General features: G+C 39.2%; 1 protein-coding gene across 2 annotated transcripts in view; it reads right to left on the bottom strand.

Moving 5' to 3' along the window:
* GPC6 (glypican 6) overlaps positions 1 to 12801 on the bottom strand; it is a 726194-nt gene that overhangs the window by 49858 nt on the left and 663535 nt on the right. The window contains exon 7 of one of the 2 annotated variants that reach the window (XM_066176351.1): positions 9258 to 9287. The exons of the other annotated variant lie outside the window; for it this stretch is intronic. Within the exon in view, the coding sequence (XP_066032448.1) occupies positions 9258 to 9287 (30 nt within the window). The remainder of the gene's footprint in view (positions 1 to 9257; positions 9288 to 12801) is intronic. 2 annotated transcript variants of the gene reach the window in all.

Raw genomic sequence — 12801 nt, 5'->3', positions numbered from 1 at the left:
GCCTCCATGTTCACACATGGAGAAACAGGCTTCTCCCAAGTGCCCCCCTCCTCTCTCCAGTGCGCCCTTAGTGGAAAATGCAGCACCTTTCTCTGTCATCATAGTCCATGAAACAAGTGTTGATCCCCACACTGGCCCATGAAAATCATATTGCTTTTTTCCTTCACAAATAATCTCCCAGGCATAGACAGGTACTGTAAAAGAAAAACAGGTAGGTTCCTTCAGGTTATAAATTATGGCATAGAAAAGACAACTAAGACAATTTGATTTTCTTTTGCTGGGCTCACCCCTGGAAGGCCGAGTGGAGAAAACAAATAGTTATGACTAAGTAAATATGATAGTAGTCATATAAGGGATGGAGCAAACCATATGGAATATCAGAAGCTTATTTAAATAAACACTTTCTGAACCAGAATAATATTTGAATATTATGAATATAAATTTAAAATATTTCTTGCTGTGCCTCATAACCCCATTTTCCTCTCTAATTCCTTTACACCAACATATTATCCCTACAATTTCTATCTGACAGACAGACCCTTGCACCCTTGCCCTGTGTACCTCTAGCTGAACATCAGTCTGACTTTTAATAACTGCCTAAAGATCCATAGTTTGGAGTCTTCGCTCCAACTGGTTTCTGATAACAGGCAAAGCTTGATTAACTTATCCTGATAAGTTACTATGGCAACTTCTACCACTGCAGCAACTTCTACCACTGCAGCAAGAATAGAGCATTCACAGGTATGTTCTTATCATTGCTCCTTTCCCCCAGCTGTGTAATTTAATCCATTAAAACTAAATGGTGAATTGTGCAAATGAAGTCTGAGCCTTGCTGGAAATTGGTCTGGATTATAGTGTATTACTTTCTTTGTTAGAAAACACTTCAGCAAGCCAACAGCTAGAGGAGTAAGGTCTCAAAATCAGGTAACATTTCATTCCAAAGTGCAATAAATCCTAAAGAGAACCTTAATGTTAGTCCTGTTATGTGTCACTTCTAATAATAGAAAAGGGAATGGCTACCTCGATAAGTGCAAGACAAATTTGGAGGTTCTAAGCATCAGACACTCTAGTGCTTCAAGTGGGGAAAAAAAATTTAGGTGTGCATCTAAACTCAGCTGTATGATCACCATGCAGCATCAGAGCCCTTCCTGAAAGCCTGATAAGTTCACTTGCATTTGTTGGAGAGCTTCCCGAGTGTGTGTAGGCTCTTTTCTGGATGCAAAGTTCAGCAACTGTCTTGTGTCCTTAACGTCCACTGAGCACCTCTAGAGTGTGGCTCATATCCTGTAGTGAGTGTCTGGCTTTGGTCACCCTGGTCTAGGAGGCCAGAGCTTAATTTTGTGTGGTTATAAGACACAAATATCTTGCTCAGATCTTCCTTTTTACAATGATGCCCTTCTAATCTCTGTTTTCTCTCTGATGAAGTGAATGGCTGAGAGCAGAGAAAGTGTTATATCATGGGAATGAGTGGCCTTGAAGTGATTATGGTGCCTTTGCCATGGGGACGCATTAAAGAACAAATGACATTGAAGAATATGTCCCTATATATCACTAACTATTTTCTAGATTTCTGAAAGCATGTTTGCCAGCCATATTATTTCACATTTTAGCACAGAAATAAATCAACATTACAACCCGTGGAAAATAGGATTTCTAAAAAGTACTTCCACAACTAGCTTGAGAATTCCAGGGCTTTTGTCCCAGAACATTACCAAGTCAATTTTCAGCTAGTCACATTCCCAAGTGAGCTGCATGTTTAACAGGCATTACTTTTTCTCCAATCCATCTTTCCCCTATATGTCTATATCTGGCTGATTTCATGATAAAAGAGATTTTTAAGGGATCTGATTTTGCCACATTGATTTTTGTCAAGCAAGGGGTGACTTGATAAAAGTATGATGAATCTAGGCCTCTCCCTGCAGGGAGAAAAGAGCTGAGTTATCCATTTTCCATTTAACAATGAAGATCTTTACCTAGGAGAACTAAAGTTGGACGGGGAATAAGACTCTGGATGGGATTGATATGGGAGCTGTCCTCTTTTCTTTCCCAACTATGTAAGCATTATAATCTGGGAGACATGGGTTGCAGACAAAAACAGTCATGGTTTTCCAGTCCCACCACTATATATGAAAATGCTCTGTACCTGACAAAGAGGAGGATATATGGGAGTTCCATCTCTACTGCTCTGCCCTTGTAGAATTGCCCAAGCATAAGTGACAGGGGGAAGACAATGTAACTTTCTTCTCTTTCTCTTGTGAGGCGAGCAGGTTACAATTCAGATTTTGTTAACTTGGGTATTACGAATATCACGTTTTAGAGCAACAGTGGTTCCAGATTTGTTTTTCTGATCGCTCCATTCCCATAGTGCAAATGAATAGTTAGAAAAACATACGGAGGCAATGAGCAGTGACTGGGAATCCTGCATCTTCTACCTCAGAAGAAAAGGTCTGAAAGATAGAGCTCATTAAGGCGTTGAAGACAGGAACAGAGTTTTAATATGTGTTCAATGCCGAGTACAGTGCGACCCCTTGTTGTCAAACCAAATCAAGTAGAAATACCATCAAGGTGTATGGTAGTAATATCCTAGTTCATCCAGATCATGAGCTTCAGAAAGAAGACTCTGAATGAAATTCATCTCACATGATGTCAGTGTTCCTGTCTGAGCTACAAACTCTTCTGCAGACAATGGTAAGAAGCAGGCACTGAAGAGTAAAAGTGCTACTTAATCCAACAAAGATTTTTGAAGTAGTTCAGATCAACTGTGATCTGAAAGTGCCTATTTCTCTCAGCTGACACCAAAAAGGATACATTATCTGTCTGGCTCTGGGATTAGATACCCCCATTTGGTCAACTGGATTTTGTCTGAAGAGGGAATAAGAATTGAAATTTTTTTTTCTGTACAAATTATTTCTAATATTATAAATGTTCCCTGGTTTTTTAAAGCCCATAAGCATTCCTTGTGACATCACAGAAAAAGAAGTTTCTCGGAGGTTCATTTATTATGTAGTGATTTTTTCCCTCTAAATGACTGATGCTTTTTTCAGCAGAAGAAATACATTACTCAAATTTCTGTTATTTTTCCATAAAAATCACACTTTAATATAGGAGCACTGTAGGTATGTTATATTAAAAACACAATGCACTTTAAGCAATTAGCTTTTTACTTTACTTTCTCTAGCAGTTACTTAGGTAACAGTCACTATTATGTACTGGATATTTTTATGGCCTTGAATGTTTCAAGAGAAAAACAACTTTCATTCTGGTCTGTTTTCATTTGAGTTCCTACATAGTATTTATGCTGTCCAAATATATAATAGAAAAGGAAATTTCTCAGCACTTTAAAGCAAAGACAATTAACTTAGGGACTGTTAAGCACTGGTTGAGTATCAGCAGCGTGGTTTGCTCCAATACAAATGAACAGTAATGTCAGCTGTCCATCAGGATCTGGCAGTGCATTACTCTTGCCTGAATTTAAATCTATCAGTGTGGCTGTTGACACTCAGCTGGGTGTCTAAGAACCCACCACAGAGAGTGGAGACGTGGAGTGAGGCTCAGCTGCCTGCAGACAGATATCTACTACCTTTGGACACCTTCCCTCTCTTCCAGAACAGATGTCAAATAGAGGGCCATACCTGAGACCCTCACGTGAAGTCTCTCTCTGGAAAGGCTGTGACCTTTTAGCCAGTGGCATCTAGACGGTTATTCAGTATGTCAACTGTCCCATTTTGGTCTAATTTAACATCTTATGAGTAGCTCCCAGCTCCCTCATTCAATATAGACACAAATTAATTTAATGCCATGTTGGAGTCCTCTAGGGCACCCAGAAGATGGAAGGACTTCTGTTAGGCCTTTATCACATCTCTTAGCTCTTTGCAGATGCCTAGATAGTTCAGGGCATGACACTTATCATGTTACTGACCCCCTTGACTAGCTCTCCACTGCTATCATGGAAGATAACAAATCCAGCTCCACAGAGCACCTGCATTAGAGACACTGAATCAGACAGAGTGAATTGCATTTCTTTTGTACCAGAAATAACATTTACATGACATACATTCAGTACAGAAGCAGCAAGACACAAGAAAACTAACAAAGACATGTACATGATGGTAATTTATGATTGCTGCCACCAGATCACAAAGCCACTGGGATGTGAAGAAATTGTGAGCTCTACTCAGTCCTCAGTTGACTACATCTGAGTCCTTACTTCTAATAGTCTTAGTCACTTTCACTTTGGTAGACCTGTTTGGAGAGTAGTCAGACTGCTCAGAAGGAGTCAGCTCTAGCCCTCTATAACCTAAATATCTTGTCAAGACTAAAGTTTTTCACAGCTGACAGAGAAACATTGGTACTTCTGGCAGATATCTACATTAGAGTGGGAATTACCCTCTAAAAATGCCTGTTCTCTTAACCAGCAGTGCAAGGAGTCCATACTACTCAATCCTAATCCTGTAGGCAGAATTCTCTGTTACTGTGTACCTCAGTACTCAGCAGTGTCCAGAACGGGATCTGTTGAGGTGTCTTGCAGGTATTCTCTCATTTTCCATGTTGACTAAGCATCTGAACTGATAATATGCTAGCTACTCATTTTGCCCTAATGTGGACCTATGAGGTTGCTAGGGTCTACACCCAGACCTAGGATCCAGAAAACGCTGTTGGGTTTGCTCAGATATGCTTGTCCTCTGTTAATGATGGATAAAATTTGATGTGATGAATCCATGATTTTCCTTCCCCAGTATTATAAATTGACTTGGCTTTCCCAAACATCTGTAATGAGCAACTCAAGATTTACTACTTACATGCAGCTCTGCATTATAGAAGCATCCTGCATTGCTATCCCAACAACCTAGATTGATACATTGATATGATTGAGGGATGGCAAAGATTGAAGGATGATAAGAACAGAAAAAAAATACAGGAAATCTTTCTTAATGTAAAATTTTGACTAAAGGAGCTTATGACTAAAGAAGGGTCACAAAAGGGTCATCATTTGTAATGAAGATAAACCTTTTTATTCTATGTATTTTACCTCTCTTTAGCCACAGTAATACACATAAAAGTCCATAAAGTGTCATTTTCTGTCCATTACAATCAAAGAAAAACTTATGAGATGTTTAGTTTGGGAAATCAGTTTCAGTCTACTGTAACATACTATTTGTTCTAAGTGGAGTCCAGCGCTGTGCTATTACGAGTTCACAATATATCCATGTGCTGCAGTTTAACAACAACAACAACAAAAATCTGCAAAGGCTGGAGAAAATGAATTGCCAGTAAAGCATAAAGCATGTTTTCCTTTGGAGAGTGAGATTCACTATTTGCAACTAATTTAGAAATTACCAAAGTTTTAATTTCTCTCTTGGCATCTATACTTGTATACAAATGACTTTGCTGTGGAAAGATATTTTATGTTCTGTAGCCACTTGCACAAAAAACGACCCTCTAATTCTGTAGTGGTAGATGAACAGATAGTATATCACCAATCCATTTTTTATGAAAACTTAGAACTTGTTGGCTGCACTCAACAATGCAAGAATTCATGACGGTGTAACACCTTCCAGGCAGTGTAACACCTAACAGTGGTCGCTGTTACTGTCATATTGCTAGGAAGCATCTAGACCAGCATGGTTTATGCACTGCAAGAGGTGACACAAGCCCTGCCACTAATTTTTAAACCTTTTTTTTTTTTTTGCCTACTATGATATTGAAACACTAAATGCAGAAGATGTATATATAGTCACTACCTTTCTTTATCATGAACAAGAACATCAAAAATTGACTTTTCCTTCTGCACAGATTCATGCACAGACACGTGAAATGAAATGTGATCTATCTTCCAGCTGAAAGAGCAGTGCGAACGTATTTCCTGCTTAGATTAATCTTCCAGAGGCTGGTAATATAAACTTTCTGTACATTGGAAAAAAACCCCTGGTCTTTATTAAGCAGAAGGTAAAACATCAAATGGAAGGAAGTAGATTTTAATCCAGATTTACAAGGTGAAATTTCCATTGAATAGAAGTTGTGCAACCTTCAAATTAACAATTTTCATTTGAGTCTAGCTATCCTTCTAGGTACCTGATGATACCATGGCAATGAATATGATTAGCAGTATGATAAGAACTATGTATCTATATATCTTATAGACCAAAATCTCCTTTGTGCACATCTGATTCATAGAGCCTAATTCCAATGCCAAGAATTATGGTTACATTTAGACATTTACAAATTGGATCTCTGAATTAATCATCCAGATTCTATTCATTCTCGGGGGGCAAAGGGGGTAATTCAGATTCTTGTCTTCTCTAAATGAGTTTCTAAAGCAAGCTCTGGAGGTGCTATCTCCATCTATTAGTAAAGGAAAGAAGTGATACCTCAGACTTTGATTGCAACACTAGAAACATGAAAAGCTAAGACAAATAAATCCCACATCATGTTTATCTGGTTTGATAGGGCACAGATGTGCAAACTTTAGCCTAGATATCTTACTTTTCTTTACCCTTACAGCAAGTTCAGCAATCACATAATTTTTCGATGTACACCAAGCGAAGACCCATGACTGTGCCATTTCTTCATCTTAGTGCTTGCCAAAAGTCTGGTGATTAGGAGTGGATTCTATCTACAGGTTTTGTATTCCCCACCACTCTGACAGTGATCCATAGCACCATTCACACCCCTACGGCCTTCCTGGAAATGAGATGATGACTCTCAGTGGGTCTTCGCACCCATCAGGTAAAGGAAGTTCAGCTAGTACTAAAAGGTCCATTTTAGAAGAACAAGCAGGCACCGTGTTCCACGAGACACCACTCTTCAGACAAGGCAGAAACTGCATGGCAGTCAAGATTCATGCATTTTCTTTGACAACTAATTAATGTAAAGATCTGTGATTTCTGTCACTGCTGGGGCATGGCCTTTCCTTGCCCATGTTAGTCAGGGTCTGAGCAGCAGGCACACCCATTCCACCCGAAGACAGAGGCAACCACTGTAACAAAGCTTTGTCTTAGCAACCACCTCACGCACGTTCGGAACACAATGCATCAGATACAGCAGCATGTACAACCATTCACCTGGGGGACGGAATAATATCACCATTTTTAAAAACAGGACTCTGTCAGGTCTCCCAGGAGGGCTCTGGCAGCCACCATCATTCATCCACCTTTGCCACCTGGAACTGGTATTAACCACAAGGGAAAAAATGATCACACAGACTTAAACTTAGATATTGCTGTGAGACAGAAACTGAGACTAAACAACTTAAAAAAAACTAAACAAAACTTAAGCAAACACTTATTTTTGGAGAACCAATCAAAGCCTAAATCTAGCACCAAATGACCACAAAGAATGTGGTAAAACATATTTATTCATTTTGCATATTGCATCCAAACAGCTAATAAGAAACAGAACTCTGTCTAAACATGCAAAACGTAAAACAGGAGGAGCTGTACATTTCAGGAACCATCTACTGATTAACATCACACAGGGTTATCAAATCCAGCAGCACAGCATCTAAGAGTTCTGGGGTAGTAGCCTGTGGGAAGCCAGTGGGCTTCTAAAACACTTGTGCAAGCCTGTCTTCTTCAGCCTTAAGAGCATGACCCAAAACTCCAGAGTTATGATGTATTTTGCAGGCTCATTGTTTGTATCTTATCCTATGGCCTTAATTTGGAAAATTAATCTCAGAACTTTAAACCCTGTAAGACATACCTTCTGGATTTTTTTCTGGGGTCTCTTGAGGAAAAAAATCTTGAGGATAAACACCTTATCCCAGGAAAATTGTGCTATCATGGCATGTATTTAACAGTTCAAGATTGTGGGCCAAACAGAGTCTAACAAAACTGAAATGAAAACTTCACTTTTAGGAGTGCCCTGGAGGATTCCCTGGCCAATTCAGATCAATGTCTGAATATAGTCCTGTTACTTTTAATTTTTTATTGCTAAAATGCAGTGCAGATTATATTTTATTAAGTCATATTTTCTTTTTCACGTAGTTTTGGAGCACTGGGAAAAAAAAGTTGCTCACAACTGATTTGTTAGGTTACCATCACATTTTTTTACTGTAACAAAAGACATAGCATAGTGGAATAAAAAAGTTAAAAAGAGACTTGAAGTACATTGGAATTTATTCCTAAAAAGGGCAGTTCAGGGTATTTTCCTAATGGAAATTGACACTCTATCTACTTTTACTCTAAGCAAGTCAGAAGGGATGTTAAAAGAACATTTTCCCACAAAGTGTGACACAGTATATATTCCCCTCCCCAGGGTAAAGAGCATAAAAGGTGTTCTTTCTCATGACAGGGTGCATGCTCATCCACTAATCTATGCAGCCACTGTACTCTACGTGAATGCAAATCATCCATGAATGCCATGGCCAATTTCTCAGTTGCCTGTCTCCATGGTATACATGTGCATTTTGGATTATATGTTTAATAGTGCATCAGCTCCCTGGTGAAAAATCAAGAAAACTTCCATGTCCTCCTGAAAGAAAATGGGGAATTATTTTATACACGTCCAGCCAGGTCAGGCTGCAGTATGTTCTCAGGAGAAATTCTGGCTGAATTAAGACAGCGCTGCTGTACAGTGATGTGGTGGATACAGAGGTACTTGGGGCAGCTCAAACACAGGAAGCAGCATGGTTGTATCAGCATGGTGCTCTCTGTAGACTAATTAGTCCTGCTAAGAAGCTGGACTATTAAGTCCATGCTAAATGTAAATCTGTGCCGTGTTTCTGTCTTCCCTTTGGGCTGTGCTGAACGAGCTCTGCTGAGGAAGGCTTTTCTGTCTGGAATCAGGGACCTCTAACAGCCACAAAAACTTATGATGCTGTAAAGCATAAGTAGATTGGCCAGCAAGACAGGGGCAGTTTTAGGAGAGAGCTCAGGAAGGTGTGGGAGCACATTTCCATTGCTCCAGGCACAGGACTCAGAGCTGAATGCTACTGCAGTGTTTGCATCGCTCCACGTGCCCTTGTGGGGTTTGAGGCTAATGGGGATGCTTACACCAGTTTTTAGTACACTGGAGGAATATACTGTGGATGAGACATCATCCTTGAGGTGAGAGAAAAATACTGGAAGGCAACAGCAGCTCTGGGCACTTGGTAAAGTGAAATTAGAATGCAAAATTACAGAAAGAGTTGCTAGTATTTTAGCCTACAAGGCATACACACAAAGTAAAGATGGTGAAGATGAAACTTAAACAACTGTTTTGTCCAGCATTGTACAAAGACAAATGGAAATGAAGTGAAGAATAAGAATACCAAAGCTTACACCATGTTGCATTGTCCTCCAGATAGTCCTCTGGGAAGCAAGAGGGAAACAGATTCAGAGAACAGAAAAACAAAACAAAACAAAATAAACCACAGGTTATACCAAACAGGCAACCACAGAGAAGATAATGAGTCTTTATAAGCAGTTGATTTTAAATGACAAACTTTAGATCATGCTCTACAGAAGCAGGTGTACTCAGTGGTTAAAATTATTTATATTTTTACATTTTTTAAATTTAGTGATCTTCAGGTGTATTTGCTAGATGCCTGGATTAAGATTGTCACTTTTTGGCAATTTGTAATAGAGGGATACAGAAAGATTTCTCTGAGCTGTTTAAATGTATACTTCAGGATGAGATGAATTGTCTTTAGAAATATGTGATCTTAAATCAGTTGCCTAAGCCCATGCTTAGACAACTGAACAAAGGCCTTTATTTCTCTCTGTTAACAGTAAAAGTGAAGGTTATCTGGACTCAAATCAAGGTAGCTGGTTCTAGGTATCTGCACTATGGTTTTCTATACCGACTCAGAAAAGTCCTTATTTTTGCTACTGTTACAGTCAGTATAAGGTGAAATACAGTTATCTAAGTGTAGGCAGAGCAAGTGAATTTAGCAGCTCTGATACATTCCATCTTACTTGCAACCAGATCTCTTGCAACCTTACTTTCATCTTTGGAAGTCTTGAAGAGCACAGGCATCTCAAAGAGCATTAGGTGACTGTATTTATGTACCTGGATTTCACATGGTGCAACCTGCAGAGAACAGCTGGGGCTCAGTTCTGCTCTCCACTTGGATGCCTCATAGTGAACATCCTCTAGGACTTTCTATCCAAACTTCAGCTGACAGTCCAGGGCAGCATAAGCATCTCAAATTACTGTTCTATTCTGTTCTATTTTAAGTTAAATTACTTAAATACTCTGAGGCATTTCAGGCTTGTCTATCTACATGTGGATATTCCGAGTCTTTTATTTCCCAGTCTTTGAGGGATGTCTGTGATAGATGGGGTTAATCACTCTCCAAAGATGTGTGCCTCTCTCCACTGACTTCAGAAAGAGCCTGACTTTTGAGCCCAGTGCTGTGAAGATGTCATTGAATTATCTGAGCATAAGTATCTTAAATTGCTTGAGCTTCTGAAGTGTATTCAAGCCAGATCCCCTCTGCTGCTCTAGAAGTGTTCTGGTCTCCTTTAGTCCTCTGCTGGTCCTATATTTCAGATACGCTAGGATGTCTCAGATGATGCTTTTCATCCATGCTTAGGCAAGTCTCTCAAGCTCTACATAACTTCCTAAATACATCACATAATTTAAAATCACATATAACACAGCTTTTGGGGGAAATTTAAATTTTCCACATTTCCTATAATTAATTTTGTTAAGCCTTTTGTTAAGGCTTATTTGTTAAGCCTTACTTGTTACAGCTATGACAATAGCACAGAGAAATCACTTTCCCTCATTTTGAAATGGAATAGCTGGATTAATCACATAAGCTCAGGCAAGGATGAAGGAGCACTTTCTCAGATGGGTTCAGTACCTGGTGAAATCAGCATAGACTTCTTATGAGGGCTGCTTTGTGCAACATACTGATAAAATATGCCCAACTGAACTAAACTTATAAGTGGGGATATGAGCAGGACCAAAACAGAATTGGGTTCAGATGTGCTGCATTTTTGTACAGCACTGAGATGCAGGGGAAATATTTTCTAAACTTGGTTTCTTCTGCTGTCAAAGTCAGATAAAAGCAGAACGGTTTGTCACTTCTTTTGAGGTTTTTGTAACTGTATGTTTGGACTTTGTGGTGACAGTTTAAAGGCAAGTGGTCTGACAGTGTTGCATGAACACAAACTCCAGAATAGACTTCTAAAAGCATTAATATAACACTGAACAGTCTTCTGAATCACAAGAAAAGACTTATTTCTTATATCTATAATAAACAAAATGGGCTTTAAATGTTTGAAAATACCAACAAAATTCTAATATTGCATTGTATTTATACGAAGTAAACCACAGAAAATTATCAGTGTGTAGACAAGGAAACTGCTGTGCATGGGGTCCTTACATTCTGTTAACAATGCAAAGATTAGGAGTATCCAAATGAAGCTGGTCCTCCAGGCTCTGGCTATAGTTAATGAAGAGAGATACTTCACTCAGGGAATGATTCAGCACATGGAAAGCTGAGGTTCTAACACAGGTTAAACACTGTTTCTGTGAGGAAGGAGTGTAGCATTTATATCCTTCTGGATAAAATTACCCAAGATGGTGTGAGATGCAGGCAGTGACCTTTCCCAAGAGTTGCTAAGGGATTACAGCTCTGAAGTAAGGCTGTCTGCTCTAATCCACATAAACTACCTTTCCTAGCTCCACTGAGATCAGCAGCCATCTCTGAATTGAGAGATGGTTGGTCCCAGCCCAGAAGGAGACAAAACATTCATCACTGCCATTTGAAGCTGGATTTGATACCAACACTCATCCTTAACAGACCATAAATAGTAATTATTTTAAATACCATCAGCAAGAACAGGAAATAGGAATTTGATTTGAACATTTTTTAAATTCACAGCAGCAATACTAAACTCCTTGTTTTTTTCCTGAAATAATGCATGAACAAAACTAGTTAAATCATGTGGAGATAAGTTCCCCTTTCAAAGTCTAGAAGTTATAAAGAATTATCTGCACTGGCAACGTTCATTAGTTTCAGCCTTTAAAGGCTGGCAGCATAGGACACATCTCCACTTTTTTCAGTGTGCTGCTCAGTATTTTGCAAGTTAGTATTTTTAAAAGGGTATTAATGTGTTCATTAGAAGTATTCTTCTTATGTCAATATGTAATGTATCTTAAACCTTTCTTTTTCATTACAAAAATGCTTGAAGTGTTCTTACAACATCAGACTAATCCAAGCTGAGCTGTACTTCCAGCCCCTTCCTTTTTATGCTCTTCCTCCCATTTCAGCTGTTTGCAACCTTTAGATTTGACAAAGCATGATTGAAACCTATATGCTTTGGTGACCTTTCACTTCACCTTGGCCAATTCTACATCAAGATCCAGGCCTCTGCTCCGAGCAATGCAGAAGGACTGGTTCTCTGAATCTTAAGTGAAAGGGTAAAATTAAGTTCCCACCAAATGCAGATTGAGTATTGCTAGTCAGATTTTTAGCCTGAGATGTTGCACTGCACTGTGATCCTGCTGTGGTAGGATCTACAATGGAGGTAAGTATCTTCTCTGCTTCTCCTTTTAGGAAAATCAGGCTACAGTATTTCCAGAAGTACAGAGAACTAACAAATACTGCTTTTTGCTGCAGGGTAATCTCATGTCTTGACTAGAAATGCCATGTTATTTTCCTATTGAGTTGCCATGAAAATTGACAGAATAGAGTACACAGAGTACAGCACAGACAGGAGTGATTGAAAAGACTTGGCACTGTGAAAAACTACTGTGACCATCACATGAATTTGATGAACGATGACGTCAAGAAGATACCTGGGTCCTCATCTGCATTGGTATATTTGGGTACTCTGTTTGGCAAGACAGACCGGTGCTCTGCAAGTGTGC

The sequence above is a fragment of the Chamaea fasciata genome, unplaced genomic scaffold, assembly GCF_029207755.1.
Source record: "Chamaea fasciata isolate MVZ Bird 193981 ecotype frontalis unplaced genomic scaffold, bChaFas1.0.hap1 SCAF_2, whole genome shotgun sequence".
NCBI lineage: Eukaryota > Metazoa > Chordata > Aves > Passeriformes > Sylviidae > Chamaea > Chamaea fasciata.
Note: the sequence above shows the minus strand (reverse complement) of the source record. Positions and strands in the feature narration are given on the sequence as shown.